We start from the raw sequence: 23304 nt of genomic DNA, 5'->3' as shown, positions 1-23304 counted from the left end.
TAGAGAAGCTGTAGTGTGAAAAAGACTGGTTAATATTTGTGTTGCCAGTGTAATTAATAGCTTTGCAACCGCCTGCTAAGATGGCATGACAAGCAGTCACATGCTACTTGAAGATATCGGCTGGGCGAGGTCATCCCAAGACAGCAAGTATCATGGTGAACAACTAATGCTTGCTGCTCTTTTAACTAGACCTAAAGGAACTGTCGAACAAAGTTAAATAGTACAGAAATTAAAACAAGAGTCGTTCCATATTCTAGATTTTACCTTTTACCCATAACTTGATACTTGCCATTCTAATAACAGGTGCAGTTCCACTGTCATTCATAAATACAAAATTTTATTTGCACTTCATTAGTTTAGAAAGACCACAATGTTTTTCAATACCACAACATTCAGGACACACCAAGTTATTCAAATATGTAACTACTGATTTACCACAGCTAAACTAAACAGTGCATTTTAATAAAAGATATACCAAAGATATAATTCACAAATTCATTATCAGACAAAAACCTAACACAGTATTTGCTTGATGGGAATATTTTCCACCATTAGGAAAGAAAATCATTTCACCTTAGTTTCCCCTCCCCCAACCCTACAGATGTCCAGACAAATACACACATATGTTCCTTAACACAGGAAAATGCATTACCTTAGTATTTTTTTTTTTTATTTAAAGAATTTGTCTAGGACAGCAGCATTGCTTTTTATACCTTCTTTTAGAGCTTGAATATATTTCCATTCTTTTCTTTAAACTTATTGATACTTGCAATTAAGTTTATGCTTATGCAGAAAATTATATATGCAATTTGAGAGTGCAATCTTAGATCTGCACCAGATGTGATGTCTTAGTACACAAAGAAAGGGTTCAGCATTAAACAAAATAAATAAGGCTGCCAAAAATTAAACTTAGCTTTCAATAAATCCAGTCAGCAGAGGATGCTACAGCCAAAAATGTTTTCACTACATTAAAATGAAACATAATGCTGATTATGGAAGCTTTGTACATAAAGTCCTCTGTTTTAAAAAAATTTGTCTTTAAAATAGTTAGCAAAGCACCATATACTTATCTTCATACCAGAAGAGCTTCTGCCTGCCTGTTTATAATAACAAGAACTATTACAACATTTATGTCAAGAATAGGTATAGATTTAACTTCTCCTCCTCCTCAACTGGAAGTGTGGTAAATCCCAACCAACTGTACAGTATTTATAACACCGGGGCAATGAATGAAACATCATTGTGAGGGAGAGGGGTAATAATTAAATGTTATATAGCTGAATCCTACACAGGATTGCATATTTGCATATTTACAAGTTAGTGTGTAGCTCTGACTCGAATAACAAAGTGCAACAAGAAACTGCCAAATGATTGTAGTGCAGAGTACTATAGACACTTTCTTTACCCTCCCACTCCTATTTTTCACTCTGTACGGAGCAACAAGTCAACAGCAACGGACATGTGGCCTTGGAGGAGGCAGTTCTGGTGGGATTTCTGGCTCTGGTTGCAGGGACAGGATACTGTTGGACAACTCATTTCTTATAACATCCAGTGGCATCTTAAAGAAAAGAAAAAATCACCTGTAAACGATCATCTGTACAGAACTCAGCGGGATGAGATAGTTTAAAGAGCGTAGCCAGCCAAAGCCTTCATTTAAGGATTTTTGGTTCTTATTAATTAGTGAACTACATTAGAGCAAATTGTGTTAACAATTCCTTTCAGAAAGAAGTTGCAGGACCCTGTCAAAATAAAGTCACTTTCGTAAAAAAAAATGACAAATTACAACAGAACTGCCTGCACAAGAAAGCAGGCAAATGTACAGTCAGTCACTGATATAAGTGAAGTTATAGGAAGTGCAGCAAATAGCAGCAAACGTTAATAAATATTGATGTTGAATTTGGTTAAGTGAAACATACAGCAGAGTCTGCAAACTACATCATGCCCACTACACATCAGCCTCGCCTGACAGTGTGCACTTACCCTGTATACTCCCAACAAATACAATCAGTGATTCAATATTTAAACTCTGACCCATTTATGTGGTCACAGAGACTACCACTTCAGTATTTTACCTTTTTCAGAATGTCATCAACAAGTTTTAGAAATATTTCATCCACATTAAAATTATCCTTGGCACTTGCTTCACAGAACCGCATCCCAGTTATTTGCTGTGCAAACTGATGGAAGAGAAAATAAGGTAACTACACAAACAGCAACTATACATTCCTTATAAAGCCTTTAAAAAGTTTTCTTGAAATTTGATTGGACTTGAATTCAATTAATAATCTTGAATCTCTAAGGTATAGCAAATATTGCCAGATATAGCCAATTTTCACTCAGAATTGGTTTAAGGAAAAGTGTGTTACATTTTTCCAGACTTAAATCTGAGAAATCCATGTCTTCAGCTGACATGGATTACCGCACATTGCCAAAGAGTAATAGCTTCTGAGAAATTTCATTCTCAACCTTATTATTAAATGCACAAAAGGGTTGTACAGATTGTACAGGTTGCATTGTACAGATGTACTCAATCAGCCTTGACTCCCTAACAAAATTCTTAACTTTCCAATGTACAATGGGTAGCTGAAGGAAAATGCATATGTCCATAAAATAGTGCCTTGATCAAGGTGGTGCTGTAAGTATCATGGTGTAACATACTCTCTTTTCAGTTTTCTTACCACTTTTTAGAGTTGGAAGAGAACAAAAAAACATGGAAGCAAAGATGAGCTAAGTAATCGAGTAGGACTCTTGCCTATCCTAAAGTAGTACTGAAAAGCAAATCCCTGGAAGAAGACAAAGATGTTCTGAATGGGCATATTGCTACTTAAAGCATACATCTTTACTACATCCTTTATCAGAGTCTATTTGCCAAAGACAGGTATATCCCCTACACTACTGTGTACTGGCCCAACAATCAGATTTGTAGGATTTTTATTTTTTTTCCCTAAACAGCAAAGCCATACTGCTCCAATAAGAAAGAAGGTAATTGCACGTTGTATATAAAGTAGTAAATACCATATGGCTTTTGACAGAACATCACCACTCTCACTCAGTATGTTCCTTAGACCCAACAGTCTGAGCAAGAACAGCCACGGACTCTTAGCAGGAATATCACAGCAGTTTTGGTTCTAGCTGTAACTCAGAATTTGTTTATACTTGTTCTTACCTTTTCTCCCTGCTGTCGAGAAATCTCTCGATCAACTTCACAGTCCAGTTTATTTCCAACTAATAGAAGCTCCGCATCTTCTGACGCATACTGCAAGTAAAACATTTTAGTTAACTGGACCTATAAATGTAAGACTTTGTAATGCCAATGCAATATTAACAACAAAAAGGGCAATTCCTTTACTAAATAAGGACACATTCTACACAGTCTGTTATGTCAAAGTACTTCCCAAACATTATTTCAAGAATTTTCATCTTCAACTTTTAAATACCGATTTTAAAACATTACTTGAGAAATGGTGTTCCAGTTTGTCTATGAGTGAACGTGGTGACTTATTTCACAGACCAAAATAAAACATTTATTCATTCCCCAGTGCATAGGCAAATGCATAACGTTTCAGATCTCCAATGGCAATTCTAACTAGGACAATTCCACTCCAAGGATGCAGGGACTGACAATCATTTTACAACAAAACATGTAATTATTAAATTCCTCCTAAAAGAATCTAACATAAATTAGCAGTCGTTAGTTTAATAATCCTACACATACACTGTTAAAAGTTTTACAGAGTTCCTTTGAGAAAAGGCTTCTCAAAGCAAACAAAAAAAGAAAAAAACACGTAGAGCCTACCTTATCAATCATTTTCATCCATTTTGGTAAATCATCAAATGTTTCCTTCTTGGTGATATCATACACCAAAATAATTCCCTTGGCACTTCTGTAATAAGCTGAGGTAATGCTGTTGAATCTCTCCTGACCTGCTGTGTCCCTAAGAAGCAGCAGCAAACATTGGCACAAACATTTCACTGATTTGCAAAGTACACAATAACTTTGTTTCTATTTTAATAAAAACACCCCTCCCACTCATTACACACTATATTGAAGATCTCCTTCTATATGTGTGAATTTCAGGCAAAAAAATGGAGCAGTACTTTCAATCACAAAAAGTTTTCACATCATAACTACTTATTCCATACTAACTTCACCAAGAAAGGCCACCAAACAGTTCTACATGCGTCTGAAAATGAAGCTGTCCAATGAAATGAAGCTGGTTTTGTGGGCTTTGTTGTTGTCGTTATTTTATAATAACCCTGAAAAAATGAAAAAAGAAATGGAAACATGCTTATCAAACTAACACAGCTGGACATCCAACTATAAAATGAGCAAGGCATCGATCATTATGGTTTGAGCTTTCACAGTCTTGTTGGATCAACCACAGCAATTCAGCCGTGGTTCTAAGACTAATGCAGAGGCTACCGGCGGAAGTGAATGAAAGAAGCAAGCAGCCACACGGCGTGGCTTCTGAAAGCGGATTACTGGCTTTCACACTTTGACCTACTCATCTGAGGTGTCAGAATAGCACTTCCAGTCCGCATTTTCATCATTATAGGCATTTCTACCAGGTTGCACTTTACACAGGAGACAATTTTCCAGCAATGACAGTGCTTTGCCTGGACTACCTATAGTTTATATCCCAAAGTAGGTGATACAAAGATATTTTTTTACTGAACACCGTTATGGAAGATTTTTGGCAGATATATTAAAAGAAAAAAAAGCTGGTGTATACTGTAAGCCTTAAAATGTGACTGTAGCACTGTATTACTTACTTTCCACTGATGATAGCAAAGTAATCGAGTATTTGCTGCTTGAGTTCAGCCCCCAGAATTAATGGGTAATTTTGAAATTTTACTGTAAGAGTAAGTGAAAAGATGGCCAAAATTCAGAGCAGATGGGAGAAAACATGCATCTGCAGGGACTCAAAATCTCAGAGGAAACTCTTCAACAGCCACATTTTAGACAAAAGGAGGATGAATTTGGGAATGAGATTAACAATGGAGAGCTGAAAACACTTGTTACAAAAAAAAAAAAAAGGTTATGTTCACAAAATACCACATTGATTGTCCTGAAGAATTCTTTTTAGGTTTATGCACAACAAGCAGTAGAATGAACTACCACAAACCTATCTTGCTCTTCACAAAACCTTTAAGGATCTTAGATAAGCAGCTTTAAAAATGAAGCACTTGACTTTCTCCTGAAATTGCCGCAAGTGTGCTTGATAGCAACACAACTTTGCTAGCCATTTCACAAAGTAAACACTGTCTACTAGAAAGAGATTTGAAACGTCTGCCTCACAGCCTGTGGAAAAATATTGACTAATACTTCACTGCAAGTCAACATCATCGTGATGTGGAGCTTGGGGTAGGGAGGCCGTAGAGAACAAATTCCTATTGCATCCAGTTTTGTTTTATTTTTAGTCATATACCATTCTCCACTCAAAATTAAGAATTACATTCAAACAAACCTTTGGGACCCTACAGAAGGTGAAAACGGGTAGCCTGTTTCAAAAAGGCCAAGCTTCTAGCATGTCAGAGCAGTTTTAGATGGTTAATTGGTTGCTTTCTTATTGCTAACGAAGCATTTTCATTAAAGCAATACAAGTCCTGGCAGCTGAGGTCACACCGATAAATATTACTCAGAACACGTAATTTGATTTTTCTCTTCCCTTCTCTGCTATGGTGAGAGTTGTTTTTGACAGGCCCTTTGGAGGTTCCTTCTGTGAAGGATTTGAGAAATCTATTACAAACCGTTGATTTTCCACACATGGATAACATTGCTCCAGTGTTTTATGCACAGTCTTGTCAGAATTAGGATCTCGTGGAGCAGCTGCTGCTCACCCAGCCTACTGACCAAGTGTGGTAGGGATGGTATCCATCCAGCTCCATTGCTCTGCGCAGCCGTAACCAGCTGGCAGGTGGCAGGGCATTCCCCATGGGGAAGAAGGGATGCATCAAGCCTGGTTGTGGCCAGACTAATGAAAAAAGTTGCCTCTTTTGCTGGCCAGTTTTCTCCTCTTCCGTGTGCCCTTTTCAGAGCAAAGAAATAGAGGAGCTGTTTCAGAGCGGCCTGGCTGGGCCTGCAGGCCCACGTCGAGGACTTGCAGCAATTCCATCAGAGAGGGGCTGCTTCTGAAGTACCAAGGCACTCGTTCATACATTAGAAAAACACGGGGAGGGGGGAAATAAATACACTAACGCTCAACTACCCTGTCTGAAGAGACTAATCAACACATTAGATAAGCTGAGGTGTAAGCCATGAAGTCACCTACACAACACCACTCCACCTGTCTCCAGCCCCACGTTCCCCCAGCCTGCTGAGTGCTTTATCTCCAAGTCTATCTGGTGTTATCAGCCTCTCCTCACCCCGCAACCTCAGGTGCTTCAAATGTTTATAGCATTCCCCGGCAGCTGTTCCTCTCTGTCACCATACCCTCAGGCAGGCCCTACACTCCTCGAAATAGCCCACACCTTGCAGTCTGGCTTGCTGGCTAAACAAGAGGCTGTGGCTGGTTCAAAAACCCACAGACAGCCTGGCGGCCCATTGCATGTGTTAAATGGCCAGATGGCCACTAATTGTCACCTGCCAGTCGTACTGAGCATAGCTGACTTTCCTTGCCTTGCTCTAACAGTTGTAGACGTCCACACACTTCACGTAACCAATGCGTTGACCGCTGCATCAAATTTAAGTGAAGGCCCCCCAGCAGGTTTCTCACTATAATCGTGATCTTACAACCCTTGTTTCCTTCAAAAACTGGAAGAAAATAAGCTGAATTTGCAGTCTCTAACATTACCGTAACACTGTATTAGAGAAAATTGGAAAATTATCTCTGGAATAAGCAGTAATCAACAGCGGGCAGCTAATTTCAAATGCAACCCCAAGCTGGCTGAGTAAGCTGCAGAGGGAGCATCAAGTTGATCTTACACGTGGAAGCTTTTGTCTTCTACCAGGTGTCATGGTCTTTTTCTTTTTAAAGGAAAAATATGCAGTAAATTCTTCCAGCACTGAGTAAAAAAATAAGTCCAAAAGCAGAGCTGATGTTAAAAGCATATCTACCTTAAATGCCTTCCCTTCATGTGCTGTGCTGGAGAAATTAAGTTTATTATACTGTTCTCATCAATATACTGCACTCCCACAGCCAGAGCATTTTAGTAAGGATAGCTACTAAAGAACCAATAGAAAGCTAAAAGGAAAGACAAGAATTGTGTAACTGCACTGACAGTAAGCAACTTCACGAATTTCATGAATGACACTAGGCGCTGCTGGTTCCTTTCTTCTCTGTAAGGATCAACAGAAAAGAATCACTCAGTCCAACGTCATTAAACACAAGTCCAAACTATAAGTTACTACAACTTGATCAATGATTTGGCATCACTGAGAAAATACACCAGCTGAGTCTTTTTTTTCTTTTTTTTTTTTTTTCTAATACTAAACCCAGTTTTCTTTTATTGATTTTTCAAGGACTTGTTTTAATGGAAAAAACACTGATACTTCCAAATCGTACTCACAAACACACAACGTATGACTCCTAGACCAACTACAAACTGTAATTAAAAAAAAAAAAATCCTCGCTTGTTTTCCTGCTTCAGTAACAGAAACTAGACATCACTCCAAAAATGCAAACAAATGTTACACCAAACAAAAGCAAATTAAAAAAAAAACAAACACACGCAGCCCATTTTCAAGTGTTGACTTGCTGCATTCTCATTATTTCAGACTGCACAGAACACAATACAAATACAGCTGATCTTCATTAAGATACTTTTGGATAATTTTTGTTTTACATAAATGTTCTCTATCTAGAATAGTTGCTTGAAAGACAGACTCAAAACTGTCCTTGGCTCGGAAGTTAGATTCATCTTTTAACAAGTGGTGGTGTGAAGTAGCGATAGAGGGGGATGTATTTTTAAACAGAAGTTAAAAAATAACACTTTCTTGTGCTTTGTGCATTTATGGAACTTGAAGGAAACATTTTAAGCATGTTTTATGCCCTTTTAGAGGTTAATTCTACCTATCATGCTGAGCTTTTCCTTCCCATAAATTAATATATATAGAGATTTACAATCTTTTATTGTATGGAATAATTTATTTCAGAGGTACTAAACAGCAGGAACTGCATTCTGTTACGTTTCAGGACAGATGATCTTTTCCTCAGAAATTTTCCAGGAGGATAATTGCCCATTAGGAAGGCCTGAGCTGGCAGAATCAGAACTCTTTATGAGAACGCAGCAGCCCAAACTACCTTCAGAAGCAGATCGGACAGTTTTCTTGCCAAATCAGTAAATTTGTAGAGCTACCAGAGAGCTCCCCTGGCAGACTGGCAGGACGTAGCACAGCGGCACGGCACCGCTGCTTCCAGCAGCCAGGTGCCTTCAGACAGGTAGCCAGGGCTGGCTAATTCTTGCTTTAGGCAAGTGCCCAGATGGTTCAGAGGACAGGGCACGCTCTGATCCCCTGCTGTCCTCCTGAGCAGCCCCTGGCACACCATACTTCGAAGTGTCAAGGTGTGCTTCCTATATTTCCTCCAGTTTTCAAGCTCTGAAAAATCTCAGCTGCTCAGAGTCGCTTCCCAACTCAGCTGATGGCTCTAGTTACTTCACCCACAGCCTGACTGCACCACACGCTGCTTCTCAGGGAACACGAACTCCTTTCGGCCCAGAACTGCAGCACAGAAGCAGAACTATTGCACCTGCTGCTCCTGGCAGCCCAAGGGGCGCTGCTGCCCTTCAGGTGGAACAGAGAAGGTGGATGCTACATAACATCTTCAGTGCTGCTCTCCTATTTTATATCCTAACGACTAGCAGGTTGTTTTCTGACTGAAAGGCAGAAATAGGGGAAGAGGTACTGTAGTTAGGAGTGATTGGATAGGAACAAATAAGCTAGAGGCAAGAGCAGAAGCCTCCGTGATCCTCAAGTGCGCAGTCTCCACTTGGAAAGGAACATGGGAGACCAATCTGTATGCTGCTGTACTAACAGCAAGCAGGTGAAAGCTGCTTTCAGATGGGTGTCTTGCACACCTAGTTGACTGATACATTCACAGCTCTCTGCTGTTTTTTCCATAACTTTAAGTGGCAGAGGTTTGTTGAGAGCATTGCTGGCAGGGCAGTCAGTGAAGAGACAGGTCAAGTGACCACTGAAAAATGCGGTACTGAAATACCAAAATTAAACCAAAAATAAAACAAACAAAAATCCCAACCTGTTCCTATTTGATTTTTGAAGTAGAATTATCACAACTAAAAAAAAAATAAACAAACTGGATGCTTCAAAATGCAATCTTAGTCATTTTTAGAAAACAGATGTGCAAAAAATTTACAAGTCATTTGTTTACTGGAAAACACATGTTTCTGTAGCAGTTACTGTGATCTTTGTATGTAAAGACTGACAGGAAATACAAGGCAACCTTGCCTTTGCGTAGGTATGAAAGGAGACTGCATTAACCATGTGTGACTCAAGTCTGTGTTTCTAAATTTCAAATGTTTAACTTTGTAAATTGTTTTCTTGTTTTCATCTAACAACTGAAAATATAAAAAGAGTTAATAAATAGGCCCAGCAACATACACAACATACTTCAGGACAAATTAGCAAAAGGAAGGGTTATCTAATTGCTTTTCAAAAAATTTACAAGTATGCCATGACAGTTTTAAGGGTTAACTGTAAGAAGAGCATTTTAACAGCAACTGTTGGAGAGAAAGTGGCATGTGGGAGCAGGAAGTTGTACACATGTATATTAAAGTGCTTTAAAATATTTTCTCTTTACAACGTGTTTTGTTCACCATTTTAGCAGGGCTTTGCACAGGAATACTGGTCACGTTTTAGCAAGCTATCAATTTTTAGTTTTAACTTTACTGCATCCTACTAGCACATTCTCAATATGTGGAAAATAATGGTTTAAACATCTCTTTTCCAACAAAACTTCTCTTCTATGAAGTATTTATTCGACATGAAGGAATCAATTGACCAAGTTTGCACATTTCACAGCAGAATTTCACATTAGGCACACGGTAGCATCTCCATATCAAAATTCTTTGTTACCTCTGTCAGCTTCAGCAGACCCTGGCTAACAATTGCTGGCTCAACTGCCAGCCTTGTGGTCACAGGTTTCCAAACAGGGACAGGTGATGGATGGAGACATGCCAGTAACATTCAAGTGTTAGGTGACTGATGACACCAAAGATGATGCAGCAGTTAACTCAGAGGGAAGCAAGACAGACACATGGTGTGACAAACAGAGTTGATGGTGACCTGCCAAGAGGAGTTAGTAAGCTCAGTTCACTGCATCCATGTAGTTAAGAGTGAGAAACCACCAGAATATCCCCAAAGTGCATTGAAGAATTATTTAGAGCTTTTTCCCCCTCTATAGATTGTTAGCAGCTTTAACAGCTTAACTACAATGCCAATTATGCATCAAGCACTATTAATAAACAAAGCTAAGCCTCTACATAGTAGCATATAAGATTAATGTATATTAACATAGCTGGTTTATTCTCTCGTAACAATGCTTATGTATTGCACTACACTGCGAAACAAAGGAGCTCTTAAGCTCAAAAATTCCTAAGCAATGTAAATTGTTTTAATCTTTGGCATGGGGAATTGTTATGAGGAAACATGTAGCCTACTCCAGAAAAGAAAAGCTGAGCTCAGACATTGAGCTTTCTGCAGTAGGACATCAGTTCTAGTTAACGGGTACGGTCTTAGTTGTGTGGAATCATTTTACTTCCCAGTGCTGTTCATAGTGGGTATAATTTACTTAGCCTTGAATGCCCTTCGCTTTCAGTTATTTAATATAGCATCAAAGAAACAGCACTGCCGACACCAAGTTTTATAAAAATAGTTTAGGAAATATTTTACAGTTGCTTTATAATTGCTTTTATAACAAACGTCAGTTTTGAATGGTCCAGAATTAAAACCAAAAACCCACCTTTCTCTAGCATCTATTTAACATGGTTCCTTTTGTTTGTAGAACTCCTATTTCTTGTGCAGACAATTTCACACTTTTAGAAAAAAGGGCTCGAGACCTCTGTGATGCATGAGCATTTCAGTAGTTACACTCATGTCCTATTTCTAATTTTATCTTTCTCCTCCTTTATCCTCACAAAAATCTAAGAGCTATTTGGTTTTGCTTAAGTCTTATGGGAACAGAGGAGAGGAGCAAAAGGGCAAGAGCTAAACCAGCTTATACCAGTTAATAGTATTAGACAAGCATATTGATTCATGCTATAACATAAAAATTAATACATACTGCTGGTTGCACATTTACTTACCAGATTTGTAATCTAATTTTCTTTCCTCTTAGCTCTACTGTTTTGATTTTAAAATCAACACCTATAAATAAAATACAGCAAACAGAAAAGTAGGAATAAGAAGCAAAAGTAACGAGGGTGTAATTATTATTATTATTAATTATTTTTGGACTTTTTTTTTTTAATATCAAATTTAAACAGTCTGAGCAAGCAGCAGGGTTTGCAGCACTATGGGGCACCTCAGGAACATCACGGGGATTTGACAACCGCTGTACAGTCTGTGAGCCGTCCAATTTGGCAGCACCACAACATAAACCTTCCACTTTGTGCAGCACTCCCAGCAGCAGGTAAACCCAACATAAGAGTAAAGCAACGGGTTGTTCCTCCCTTATTCACCCTGCCTGCCAAGGACAAGCCTGCTCTGCCTTCAGCTGGCACAGACGCCTTGGAGCATGAAGCAAACCCCATCCCTCCACACCAGTTTTGCTGTCTGTGACGTGGAACAACACACATCCTTCCCCAAGCTGGATGCTTAGCATCTGTGAAGTGCTACAGCGCAAGTGCTGTAACTGTGGTTGGTTTATGCAGTTTGTTAGCACCGGCATTCTTAATTCCTGCAAATATTTATAAACAAACTGCTTAGATTTAGAGCGACTTTTAGAATTCCTTCTATACCTGAGAGGTACTTTCTTCCATCATCTCAAAACTCCAGGCACATTTTGAATGCATGCTAAATATCAGAGATACAATCATGAAGACCTTGTTATACAGAAAGATTTTAAGTGCAAGAAATGCTGGCAATCGACACATAAGACACACTATGGTCAAACAATACCTGGACACAAAAGAATACCACCTTTCCCACAAAAATATTTCAGGGTACAGATGTCCTAGATTATCACTGTATTTGTAAACTGTTTGCCTGATCATCTTAGTATACATTTGTATAGATTTTCACCTCAGTTCTTCCTGAGGAACACCATCCCTTCTAACAGAGCTAAATCAGAAAGGAGGGAAATAAAAAGACAAGAGGACACGGTTCAGACTGGTACACTTAAACTCACACAGAAGTGCAGAAGCATACTGTGTTGGAAACACTTTTCTCTTTCACATACAAGAATATACCAAGCATAAGGATGACAGCAAATAGGAAAAGATTTTTATTTCCTCCAACAAAAGAAATACAATTTTTCCTAACGTCTGTCCCTGTTAAAAGCTAAGTGTCCCTTCTGATATTGCTAGAATCAAGACCAGACTATCATTTCTACAGAAGGAATTGAATTTGGCCCTCATTTAAGCTTTATGAAAGTCCCAAAAAACTTAGTTACAAAGGAAAAAAAAAAAAAAAAACATTTTACATCCTGAAAACCAGTTAGACATTGTTGACTTGGTGTTTATTTCAAAGTGATTTTACAGTTGTGTCTGTAAAGCTGTTGGCATGAGATAAGTCAATCAGATAATTTCACAGCAATTAACTTGTTTTGAAAAATGAGTTACATTTTATGAATGGAAACAAAAAGATAGCTTTGACTCTACTTTTCATTTGTAAAACAGGCTGTCACTATTTAGCTAGACTAAATATGTGAAAAAAATCACTGATCTTCATTCCTCTAAACAGAAATCCCTCCAAACAGCTTGCAGTTGTGCACTACACAGTGATAAACGTGTTGGTTATCACCACGACTGTTATTCTACTCCATGTCCTTAAAACTGCCTAGCACAGTTATTCACCAGTTCTTACACTTGCTCAGGACATGTGATATTTATGCTCCACTTCCCAAAATGTACCCCATTCATACTCCTGTGGGGTTCTTAGGGAATACAGGAACCAAAGTAATAAACTGATTTGTCTACAATTTTAACACCAATTTGCAAGCATTTGCATGCAAACTGAGAAAAAGTATCACAATAATTAAAGTTTCAGAATATTCATAAATCCTAACTTTAAGAAATATTTGGTGGCACTTTTGAAAAACCACCATCTCTGTTAGAGTAAACGTTGCTGTGTTAGTGTAAATGTTAACTATTTCTACTACTAAATGCCTTTTCTCTACATAATTTCATTTAAACTATAAAACACCGCTGTCTGAATGGCCACAACTTTGTCTACAACAAGACGGCTGATTTACTTGCAGAGGAGGTAATCAGCATTAACTGAACTTGCTTCAGACCTCTCCCTTCCTCCAGGAAGCTGGAATACAGCCGCCCCAACATCTCACCTCGAATTCCACTGCCACTATCTCATACAGCATGCCATGAGATCTGCCGCTCATCTGAGACCTCCGGTTAAAATAAAACACAAATTAAAAAAATAAAATAATATAAATAATAATAAATAATATAAAATAAAAATAAATAAATAATAAATAAATAAAAATAAACAAATATAGAAAATAAATCAAGCAGAGAAGTGCCTACGGCTGAAAAAGACTGTTTCAGAAGAACACTCTTGGGATACTATTTATTATTTCAAAGGCAGGTCCTCCTATCAGTCATTTTAAGAGTCAAATCATGAGAAAATTCTTTGCTATTAAAGCTTGCAACAGACAAAACAAACTAGCAGGTTTTACAGAAGAACAAACTTCTCTGAAGCTGAATCATTTAACACTTACATCAGACAGCTTGCCAGCGCTACGCAAAAGTTGCTCAACTGATTTTTATAATTAGTAATGCTCAGCAAGCATCAACACAATGCCAAAGCTTCCCGTCTGCCAACACCGAAGGAAAAGTCTGGCAGCTTTCCTCTTGCAAATGAAGAAATAAATTCCTAAGCCTGTCAGTCTTCGGTACGGTGTTTCACCATACACCTGCCAAAGGTACCGCTTTGAGTTTACAAGCAAACTCGTAATTTAATTAAAATAATACACGCACTTGTCTTCCACTTGGACTTCAAACATCGTGAGAAAAAGCTCAATGGATCAAATAAGTTAGCTTGACTAAAGTCCATGAATATAACTAAACGTAAGGCTTTGCTATCCACATAACTTCTCCAATTACTAAAAACCGGAGGAAAAACTGTTAACAGTCCCAGGAAGTCAATCAGGAAACCCACGCTTTTTTTTTATTGCTTTATTTTTAAAGAAGTGCTTTTTTACCCTCCAGTATTGATGGCAAGGATATTTGATAAATTCTTTAAAATCCCTGCTTCAAAGAGTGCCTAATGTACAGCTGTCCCCAGTTACATACAGCTCAGGAAAGCCCAGGGATCAATGATCACTGCTGGCAACAGCACCAAATCTGAAAAAAAAGCATTTTACAAGGGCACAGGATTTTAAAGGGCTCTCTTTACCTTACTCTGTAGCTTATTAGTGGTATTTTGAACATTTCATACAGAGCACAGTGCTTTTGTGGTGAAAGCACGTGAACTTTGGATTAAAAGCATGCTTCATACAAATACGAGCACCTACTAAAACATGCACTCAGCTGAAGCAATGCTTTTTCCAGGAAAAGTAAAGGGCTACTAGACCACAAGGCAAGGAGAGGGGGGTTATTTGCTTATTAATTTATTGAGTCTATCAAACACACAGCTAGGCAAACTGTCTGCACTCCCTTCCAAAATAAACAGCCCGAAAAGAAAGAACAGGCACTCAAAATAGAAGCGCCCTAATGAAGCTCTAGATAAGGGCAAGTCGGTGACAATGACGAATCTCGTCACTGCCCCAAACTTGAGACTGTTCCAGACTGAAAAAAATCAATAAAAATTTAGCCCAGAACAGATTTTAACATTTCTTGCCCCAAACAGGAATGAAAAGTTCCCTACCAAAGCATAAGCTGAAGCACACACAACTGTGTCTAGGTTCTCCCTTTAAAGCTAAAGCTTTCTGTCCAGAAATAAAACAGGTAGTGAAGAAGCTTCTCACTATGCATTCTGCATTTAAGTTTTAAATAATTCAATTTTTCTGGGCCTAAGTGGCAGAAAAAGGAAGTGGAAATGTTTTTGCTTAATGCACACGGTGACCTTCAGAGGCCAAGATTTCCTGATCACGAAGTTCAAGCAGGAGCTGGGAGAACGGATGGAAATGGAGCGCACAGCCCCCCTCCAGCTAAAATCAATTCCAACAGAGGACATTTTCAGAGGCCCATCAGCTATACACATCAGAGCCAGTGACAAATAATCAGACCAGATTTGAAGAAATCCAATCTGTTTCAAAAGTCAGAGTTTGTGTCCTGAACCACCCGAAGCAAGAGAACTCAAAGACTAGGTCGGTTTGTTTGCTTTGGGCATCCGACAGCATTGCACAGAGACGTTTTCCTGCTTCCCTACAACCCGTGGCTGAGGTCATGGGGCTTCCCGAGGTCAGAACTATCCCTGTCACCAGCCTGCACGGTGTCTGCTACAATCCAGCCCTGCTCTGTGACTAAGGACTAATCACAACGCAGCTCTCGTACCTACAGCCTCCGGGAACTGCTGAAGGCGAAGAAAAGACGCTCGGTGGCTTTGGTGCTCATTTCTGGGGGAGGAGGAGGGACAAGAACAAGGCACACGGGAGCGGAGAAGGTTGCTAAAATTGTTTTGGAAAAAAATAAACCATCATATTTAATTTCAATTGAAGCTGGAAGACAGGCAGGGAAATGTTGAGAACCACCACAGTGGAAGTACCTCTTTCAAGCCACACATTATAGAAGCTAAGATCACAAAGAGATGAGGGAGCATGAAGCGTTAGTCACCTGTGAGCCAGTCTGGGGATTGCTTTAGAGGCAGGTGACGTATACCATCCGTCCGAAAAGCTCTGCAGGGTAACTCTAGAGCCATTAACACGCGGAAACCTGAGACTGCTCGCCTAAAATAAAAGCCGACACGGACCTTGGCTGGCAACCGCGCTACAGACCGAAACGAATCAGACACAACAACACATGAAAAAGTAATATACGTGCAGTGACTACATGTTAAAGTACAATTATAATGGGTTTTTAGTAATGTGACAGGGATTTTTGAATGCCTAATATACTGTTTATGGACATCTCAGGTGCTCGGTACGTCCAAACTCAATGAAAACGGAGGAAGTCATTTCTTTATAATTTTACTGTCTGTGAAAATGTAAAGTCCTTCAGAAAGTGTAAACTTTTTACACTTTTTACAGTGCTAACTTCAAAGCACGGACCCAAATTTTGATAAACAGAACGAAGTAAAGGGGAAAATGGAACAAATAAGATTTTCTGGGCTTTCCTGAAGACAAAATATTACAGAGCTCCTGATTACAGAGCGGAAAAACATCGTGAGCTACTGATCTACAGCTACCCGACCTTGAAAGGACAATCAAATGCGAAAGAAAAATTAATAACCAGGACTCCAGATTTTTAAAAAGGCTGCATCTATTCCATCATGGGACTGGATTTTGGTGTGGGTACCGAGTTTTCCATTCCTTAGATGCCAGGAGAAATAAATTGCAAAAGTGTTTGCTATAGGCTGTGAAACAGTTGCAGTCCTAATAAGCGGGAACATCCATCCTCTCCCTCATTTAAGGACAGCCCAGGGAAGAAGTGTCTCAGACATGTCAGGGTTTCTGTGATGAAAGGCACCCTACAGAGAGAGCCTCTTCCATTTCATGGGTCAGCTGAAAACACGAGCACGCTGCGAAGTGCGCGTGCTATTTCACCAGAGGAACATGTGAGTTCACAACTTCCAGAAAGAAATACGCGAGTCCATAACAGAATCACATGCCCACCCCCTTTTTTTTTTTTTTCCTTTTGCTCCTGACACTCTCAGCTGTTCACAGCCCAGACTGAGTTTGACAGCTGCATTCCACTCTCCTTCCAAACCACGCTCCACAGGCGACACCGCTCAAGTGGGCTCTTCTTTTTTTCTCTTCTTTTACTTGCATATTCTCATAAAAGCACTGACACAGGACTACAGGACATGTGGAGAGCTCTGCGGTGTCGATATAACCTGGTAGCTGAACATTTCTATCAGTTTAGAGCAGCAACTGGTTTACAAATGACCAAATCAACTGCAAATTTACTCCTTGGTAATTCAAAAAACAAAAATAAAAATAGAAAAAACCTCTCCCCAATACCCTGCTCCTGAACCCTGATAATTTATACCACCTTGCTGCTACATTTTCCTATTTTAAAATACAGTTTTGAGCCCCTTCTGAGGGCTCAAATGGCTACGCATGGAAAATAATTGCTGACTCCGCCAGATGCTGTGAAACACGCTTAGCTGACACGTACGCTCGGCACACAATTACTTGCTAGCTTCTTTCAGTTGTGGTCTCCAGCGTCGATTACAAGTGGCAGCGCTACTCCTGAAAGGTGGAAGGCAGCTTCCAGGGAGCACAGGCTCCGGTTGAGAGATGCATTTCCTAAACCCACGGTTACAGAGCCGAAAACAAACAGCGCGAGTTACTACACGCCCCCCAATTATCTCAAGGTTTTGTGTAAGGTTAAATTGTTTTTTGTACGAGTTTCCAGCCTCCTCGCTCTCTGCTATTTGTAGTTTGTCGAGTATCTGCAGCACAACACTAATGAGATATTTTTTAGTTTTATTTATGCTAACCTATGCTAGCCAAAAAGCCCGTATATAAGGATATACATTAATATCCTGGAAAAAAATGAAGATAAGGGTTAATTCTCACATAAATATTTAAGATCATTGATCAGAACCTTCTTCCTTCTCTTTTGTACAACAGCAAAGATCTATCAGAATGAGTACAGAGCTGATGTGGGGTATAAAGCCAATAAAAGGCTATCTGATTGCTACTTTATCACAACGTGGTAAAGCAAAAGACGTCTATTTCTACCCTTTCTTCCCTCTCTCCAGCACAGTTAAGTTTCCAGTGTCACCTTCTGGGAGGTAAAAATCTTCAAAGAAAAATTAAAATGAGTTACACTTGTCAGAAAGAACTCACAGACACATACAAGTGTAGCAAAAAATGTACACAAAAATGCTACTCTTCTAGTTGATGCAGGAGGTTTTTCTGAGGATCATCTGTAGGTTGTTCTTCATCTCAGATTACAGGAAATTATTAAACTTGCTTTCCAAACATAGGTTTTTATCATGATTTACTGAAAGGTTATTGCACGTGAGCATAAAATATTGACAAGTAAAAAATTAAGGATCAACTTAAAGGGCAGTTCTGAAAAAATGAACACTTGATATTAAAAAAAGGCCATTCATTTAAGTAAATATAATTAATGTTATACGAAAAACTTATGGGAATGAAAACTACACATGAATGTTGTTAGTCCACCTTTTAAAGGCTAAAAACCAATGAAGGAGGTTGAATTAACGACAGAAAACCAATAGATATATATATACACACACACATTTGTGTACCTATGTGCTGATCTATCACACCTATGTATTAAAAAACAGAAGATGCCTTGCTTAAGGTTGCTCTGACAGAAGTTTAAGCTGAAGTTTTCACCATTGCTGTTGCTTATTTGTGGAAGTTAGGCATTTTGCTTGTGTATTTTAAGAAGAAACAACAGAAAAGAGACTGCTTGGATAAAAAAAAGCTATGGAGCTCTGTAAACCTGATGAGCCCCCAATGCACACACCAACAGACTGTTTCACACTAACATTAAAGCAAAGTGGAATAGGGTCAAAGAGCAATTTTTGTAAAGTCCCAGCACATGTGCTTCAAGTGGTACTGTGGTGTCCCATGAATAGCCTGCCAGGGCACCTGAGCTCTTACATTGTCGAAGGCAAGGCCTCTTTCCTGGGATGCTTTCACAATCGAGAAGAGCTGAAGGGTAAGACTAAACTTCAGAAACTTTACATACTTGGCCAGCCTGGAAAAGACGAGCAGAGGAGCTCTGCTTGATCTGGAGAAGCAGGAGAGTCAGCCGCCTGAGAAGTGAGTCAGTGCAGGGCCTCCGGTTTGGGTGAGCAGGAACCTCAGGTTCTGAGATTAAAACCAGAATTTTGCCTGGGGCAAAACAGGTTGGAGAGGAAATAATACTGAGCACAGGAGCTCTGTAGATCGGTCGTGGAAGAAAAATAGCATGGAGATTGATAGTGAGTGAAGACTTAGATACAGATAGGGCAGACAGCCCTGAGGGTTAAAGGGCACAAAGAAGGCCTTTGGAAAATAAAAGGACTCTTTATTATAGTAATCGTAATAACATCACTACAGAGATCCGAATTAGGATGTATTTCTCTGGGGATAAATCATACTTTTGGGAAAATAAGGAAGGGGGGAAAGAAGCAAAGGCAAAGAGTCCTCCTTCACCACCCATCTTCAGACCTCCTCACAACCATGCCAGTATCCGTCCACTGTCTCTGGAAAGATCACCCTTTTTTATGCCTAATTTGGCAAATTTGGTTTTCTTTGTCAAGAGCCTGAAAAACCTCCAAGTGATAGTCCTGGATCTTTCTCCTTTGAGAAAAAGGCAGGTGCATGGAGGTCAGATAAAGCCTCATAAATGGGGAATGATTTTTATTGTAAAATAAAGTGTGTATATGTGTGTATATATATACATATATATAGTTGACAAAATTAATTTAATGCCAGTATTATCTTTAAATAAGCATTCTTCCACCATGGAAAATACCTTAACTACTTAGGACTTAATGCTAGCATGAACATTTATATTAATTTTACATCACTGTAGATAAGCAGTAACACTTCTAAAGAAAATTTCTCTGCCCAAAGAAATAATAAGTTATAACCTAATAATAAGAACAAATATTCAAGCCTGGCATATAAAATTGTAAACAGCGGCCTCTATTTCTCATTTGACAACAGTGTGCAAAAGTCAGTAAATATTTGAGCACAGTGAGTATTCACAGTGCTATGTAAATAGCAGATTAAGTAGACACAATATTCTATGCAACTTAATGCCCAAAATAAATACATCAAAAGAATTTTAGATCAACAGCACATCGTGTGCCGTTATGAATAATGTGCCAAAATCTGCCAAGCTATTTTTGAACACTTTCAAAGAACTTCAGTGTTTTGAGATGAGACAGAAGACACTGATATGTTTGTATTGCAGAATCTACTTCACCAATCTGGCAAATTTAGTCCTTCCAAATTATCATTGAAGCACTGAATCTTTTTTAATCGAATCCACGCCTCCCCATTCATGCAGAAACACTCAAATTTTCCAATTACCTGGCATTATTATCCTAAGCAGCACTTAAGAGACAAAAGTCAGCCAGTCACTTCTAATAAGCTTTGGACAAGGAACATTTTTGGACATCACTGTCAGAGAAGACCTCTGAGTAGCCTGCACATTTCCATGCAAGAGGTTAAGGTGTTAAATATTATTCTACTTAGCCTATAATTCCTCAGGTTTAGGAAAAAAACAAGCATAAAAAGTAAGGTAGAGACCACTAATATCATGGTAAGGGAGTTAATATGTATTTTAGGATTCTGTTTAAAATACATCTTCAATAAGATAGGTAGATACAGCATATTTTAACTTCTTTTATTACATAGTCTTTTCAAATTTAATCTCGAGGTATATTCTGTTTACATAACTTCCCCTGAAATGAGATCAGCCACGCTGTTTTCAATAACGTTTCAAAACATATTCTACACTTACACTTCTTGAAAAGCACTGCAGTAAGTAGTTACAGAGGAAGAGTTTTATGATTTCAACTGCGTATCGAAGTCTGACCTCAGATCATTTCTGAGTGTGGGTTATTTTCCATCCAGCTAACACGTAAACAGCGGAGGTTACTTCTTCTTACTCTATGGTGCAAAACAGCGGGGTGCAAGCTTTCAGTCACGGCTGCAAAAAGCTCGTTCATTTAGCAGTTGAAGGATCTGGGGGAATCTCAACAGCTCTCAACTTTAAGTCAGAGGACCTTGCAAGAATGCCATTACTGTCAAGTCTTTCTTACATGTGTTTTGGCACAAGCTGATTTCCCTATGCTGCTTTATGTTGGCACACTTTGTACATCAAACATTACGTAATCTTCTGTCTAGCGGCATACCACCATTTATTTCCTGTTTTTTTGTAAAATAAGGAAGCTTCTCTGCCTCAATCACTGTCTCGGTTATCTAGCAAATCAGTTTTGCTTTCAAGGCACCAGACTGGAAGTCTGGCCCGGGGTCTAGGGCACGTCCTCTCACTTCTCAAGGAAACTAACACGAGGTAACAGAGAGCAGTCCGGCCCCAAAAGAGCACTGAATGTAGGTCAGCCCAACAGAGAAGCATACAAGTTCAACACAATGCATAATCCTGGAGAATTTATAAAGCATACAGTCCACTGTCAGTTCTTCCCTAGCTCACCATATGCTTAACTAAACCAGCCCGTCTACAGAAGTCCCCAGCGTTTCTTCATGACAACGCATCACTTCAGGATTGTGTCTCTGACGTGCTGTCACTTCTTTCTAACTTCTGAAAAGTTAAGTTACCTGCTTAAATATGTCAACACTAACAGGCTGCTAAGAAGAGGAGCCATGGCTCTATCAGATTTGGATTTTTAAAGGACCTAGGAAAGAATAAGAACAAAAGAACTGACAGAAGGCACATTAAAATGAAAATAAGGGTAACTGCATTATTCTGTCACAGGAAGATCATCTTGAGAAGTAACAATTTAGCTTCTAAAAGGCGATACACTCGCTTTCCATCAGACGCTACACCTTTCCCTACACGTCAAGCTGCAATTAAGCTCCGCACAGGTACTTTACGATGACACAGCCTTAACAACCACCTCGCTGCAACGCTCGGGAGCTCGGTCCTAAGAGCAGGTCTCTAATAACGCCGACTCCCTGGCTTGCTTTCCACCCTTTACACACTCAGGCATTAGGACAGGAGGTATTACGCTCCCTCAAAGGCCGGCACCAGTGACTAAACCATGCGCAGGACGCCGCTCTGCCACACTAGGAAATCGCCTCCTGGTTTGCTGTAAGGGCAAAACACGCAGTGTGCTCGAGAGGTGCCCTTCCAGAAACAAACCATCAGCTCTTCCTCTTATCTAACATTGTGGGGGGCTTGCTGAGGGAGGTACGACACCAACCTGAGGTAACCTGTAACAGCATTTGGCGTCCCACCAGCTAGGTGTTGGCGTTGCACGACTCCCCACCCTGAAACACTCCCATTTCCCCACACACAACGCCACAGCCACCTGTTCCACCAACCACCCCTCTTTTACCTTCCTTTAAACCCTGCTTTTTGCTAGCACCAGCGACGCAGGGCACCCCCCGCCTCCCCCAAACCCGTTAGGACACCGAGGACCCCCAACACCTTTACAACCAAGGGCTCGTAGGGCAAGCAGAACCCCCCCCGGGGGTGCCCCACCACCCCCAAACCCACCCCGGGGACAGCGGGGCCGGGCAGCGCAGCCTTACCCACGGTGGACTTGCAGGCCTCGCAGAAGGTGTCGTCGGTGAAGCGCTCCATCAGGCTGGTCTTGCCCACCCCCCGGGAGCCGATGATGATCACCTGCAGCTTGAAGTCGGCGGGGCGCGGCGGCTGCTTCCTGCGCCGAGCCTGCCCCCCGGACAGCGCCGGCGACCCCCCCGCCGAGCCCGCCCCGAGCTCCAGCCCGCCGCCGCCCCCTGCCCTGCGCTGCGGCAGCCCCGAGCCCGGCTCCATCAGCGCCGCATGCGGCGCCGCCACCCCGCCGCCCCCCGCCCCGCCGCCCGGACCCTGCCCTGCCCTGCCCTGCCCAGCCCCGGCTCGCCCACAAGCCGCCGCCGCCGCCGCCCGGCCCGAGGGGAGCGGCGCCGGCAACGGGAACGGGAACGGGAACGGGAACGAGAACGGAACAACCCCGTGGCGCCCGGCACGGCCCGGCCATGCAGCGCCCTCTACAGCGCCGGAGCCGCGGCCCCGAGCCGCAGAGGCGGCTCCGCCCCGCAGCGGGGCCCGGCCGGGGGTTGTCGCCCTCGGGCTGTGGTGGGGTCTGGCGCAGCCCCCTCCGTGCTCAGCCGGGCCCCGGAGTGAACCCCAAGTTCTGTAAACACGAACCTCCGACAGCACGCACTAGGTCGTCTGCCTCAAATACTACTTCCAAATAAAGTTAATAAAGAGTTTGTGTTGGGAGAAGTAACGCCATAAGCAGCGTAACACATCATAACAAGTGCTTGGCACCCATACCTCTGAGGGAATGTCACCTCTAACTCTTCAGAGTTAGGTGTTTCAGGAGCTGGGTTTTTCAGAGCT

The 23304-nt window shown here is 40.7% G+C and overlaps 1 protein-coding gene across 1 annotated transcript; it reads right to left on the bottom strand.

Annotated features, from left to right (window-relative positions):
- Positions 1-320: 320 nt before the first annotated feature.
- Positions 321-22858, bottom strand: RAB12 (RAB12, member RAS oncogene family). The gene is made up of 6 exons (XM_068671615.1): positions 22488-22858; positions 11263-11323; positions 3797-3935; positions 3167-3256; positions 2073-2177; positions 321-1558 (listed from the first exon to the last, which is right to left on the bottom strand). The coding sequence occupies exons 1-6, from the start codon at positions 22732-22734 to the stop codon at positions 1445-1447; spliced, it is 756 nt and encodes a 251-aa protein (XP_068527716.1). The 5' UTR covers positions 22735-22858; the 3' UTR covers positions 321-1444.
- Between the last annotated feature and the right edge of the window lie 446 nt (positions 22859-23304).

This window comes from Anas acuta, chromosome 2, assembly GCF_963932015.1.
Source record: "Anas acuta chromosome 2, bAnaAcu1.1, whole genome shotgun sequence".
Taxonomy (NCBI): Eukaryota; Metazoa; Chordata; class Aves; order Anseriformes; family Anatidae; genus Anas; species Anas acuta.
Note: the sequence above shows the minus strand (reverse complement) of the source record. Positions and strands in the feature narration are given on the sequence as shown.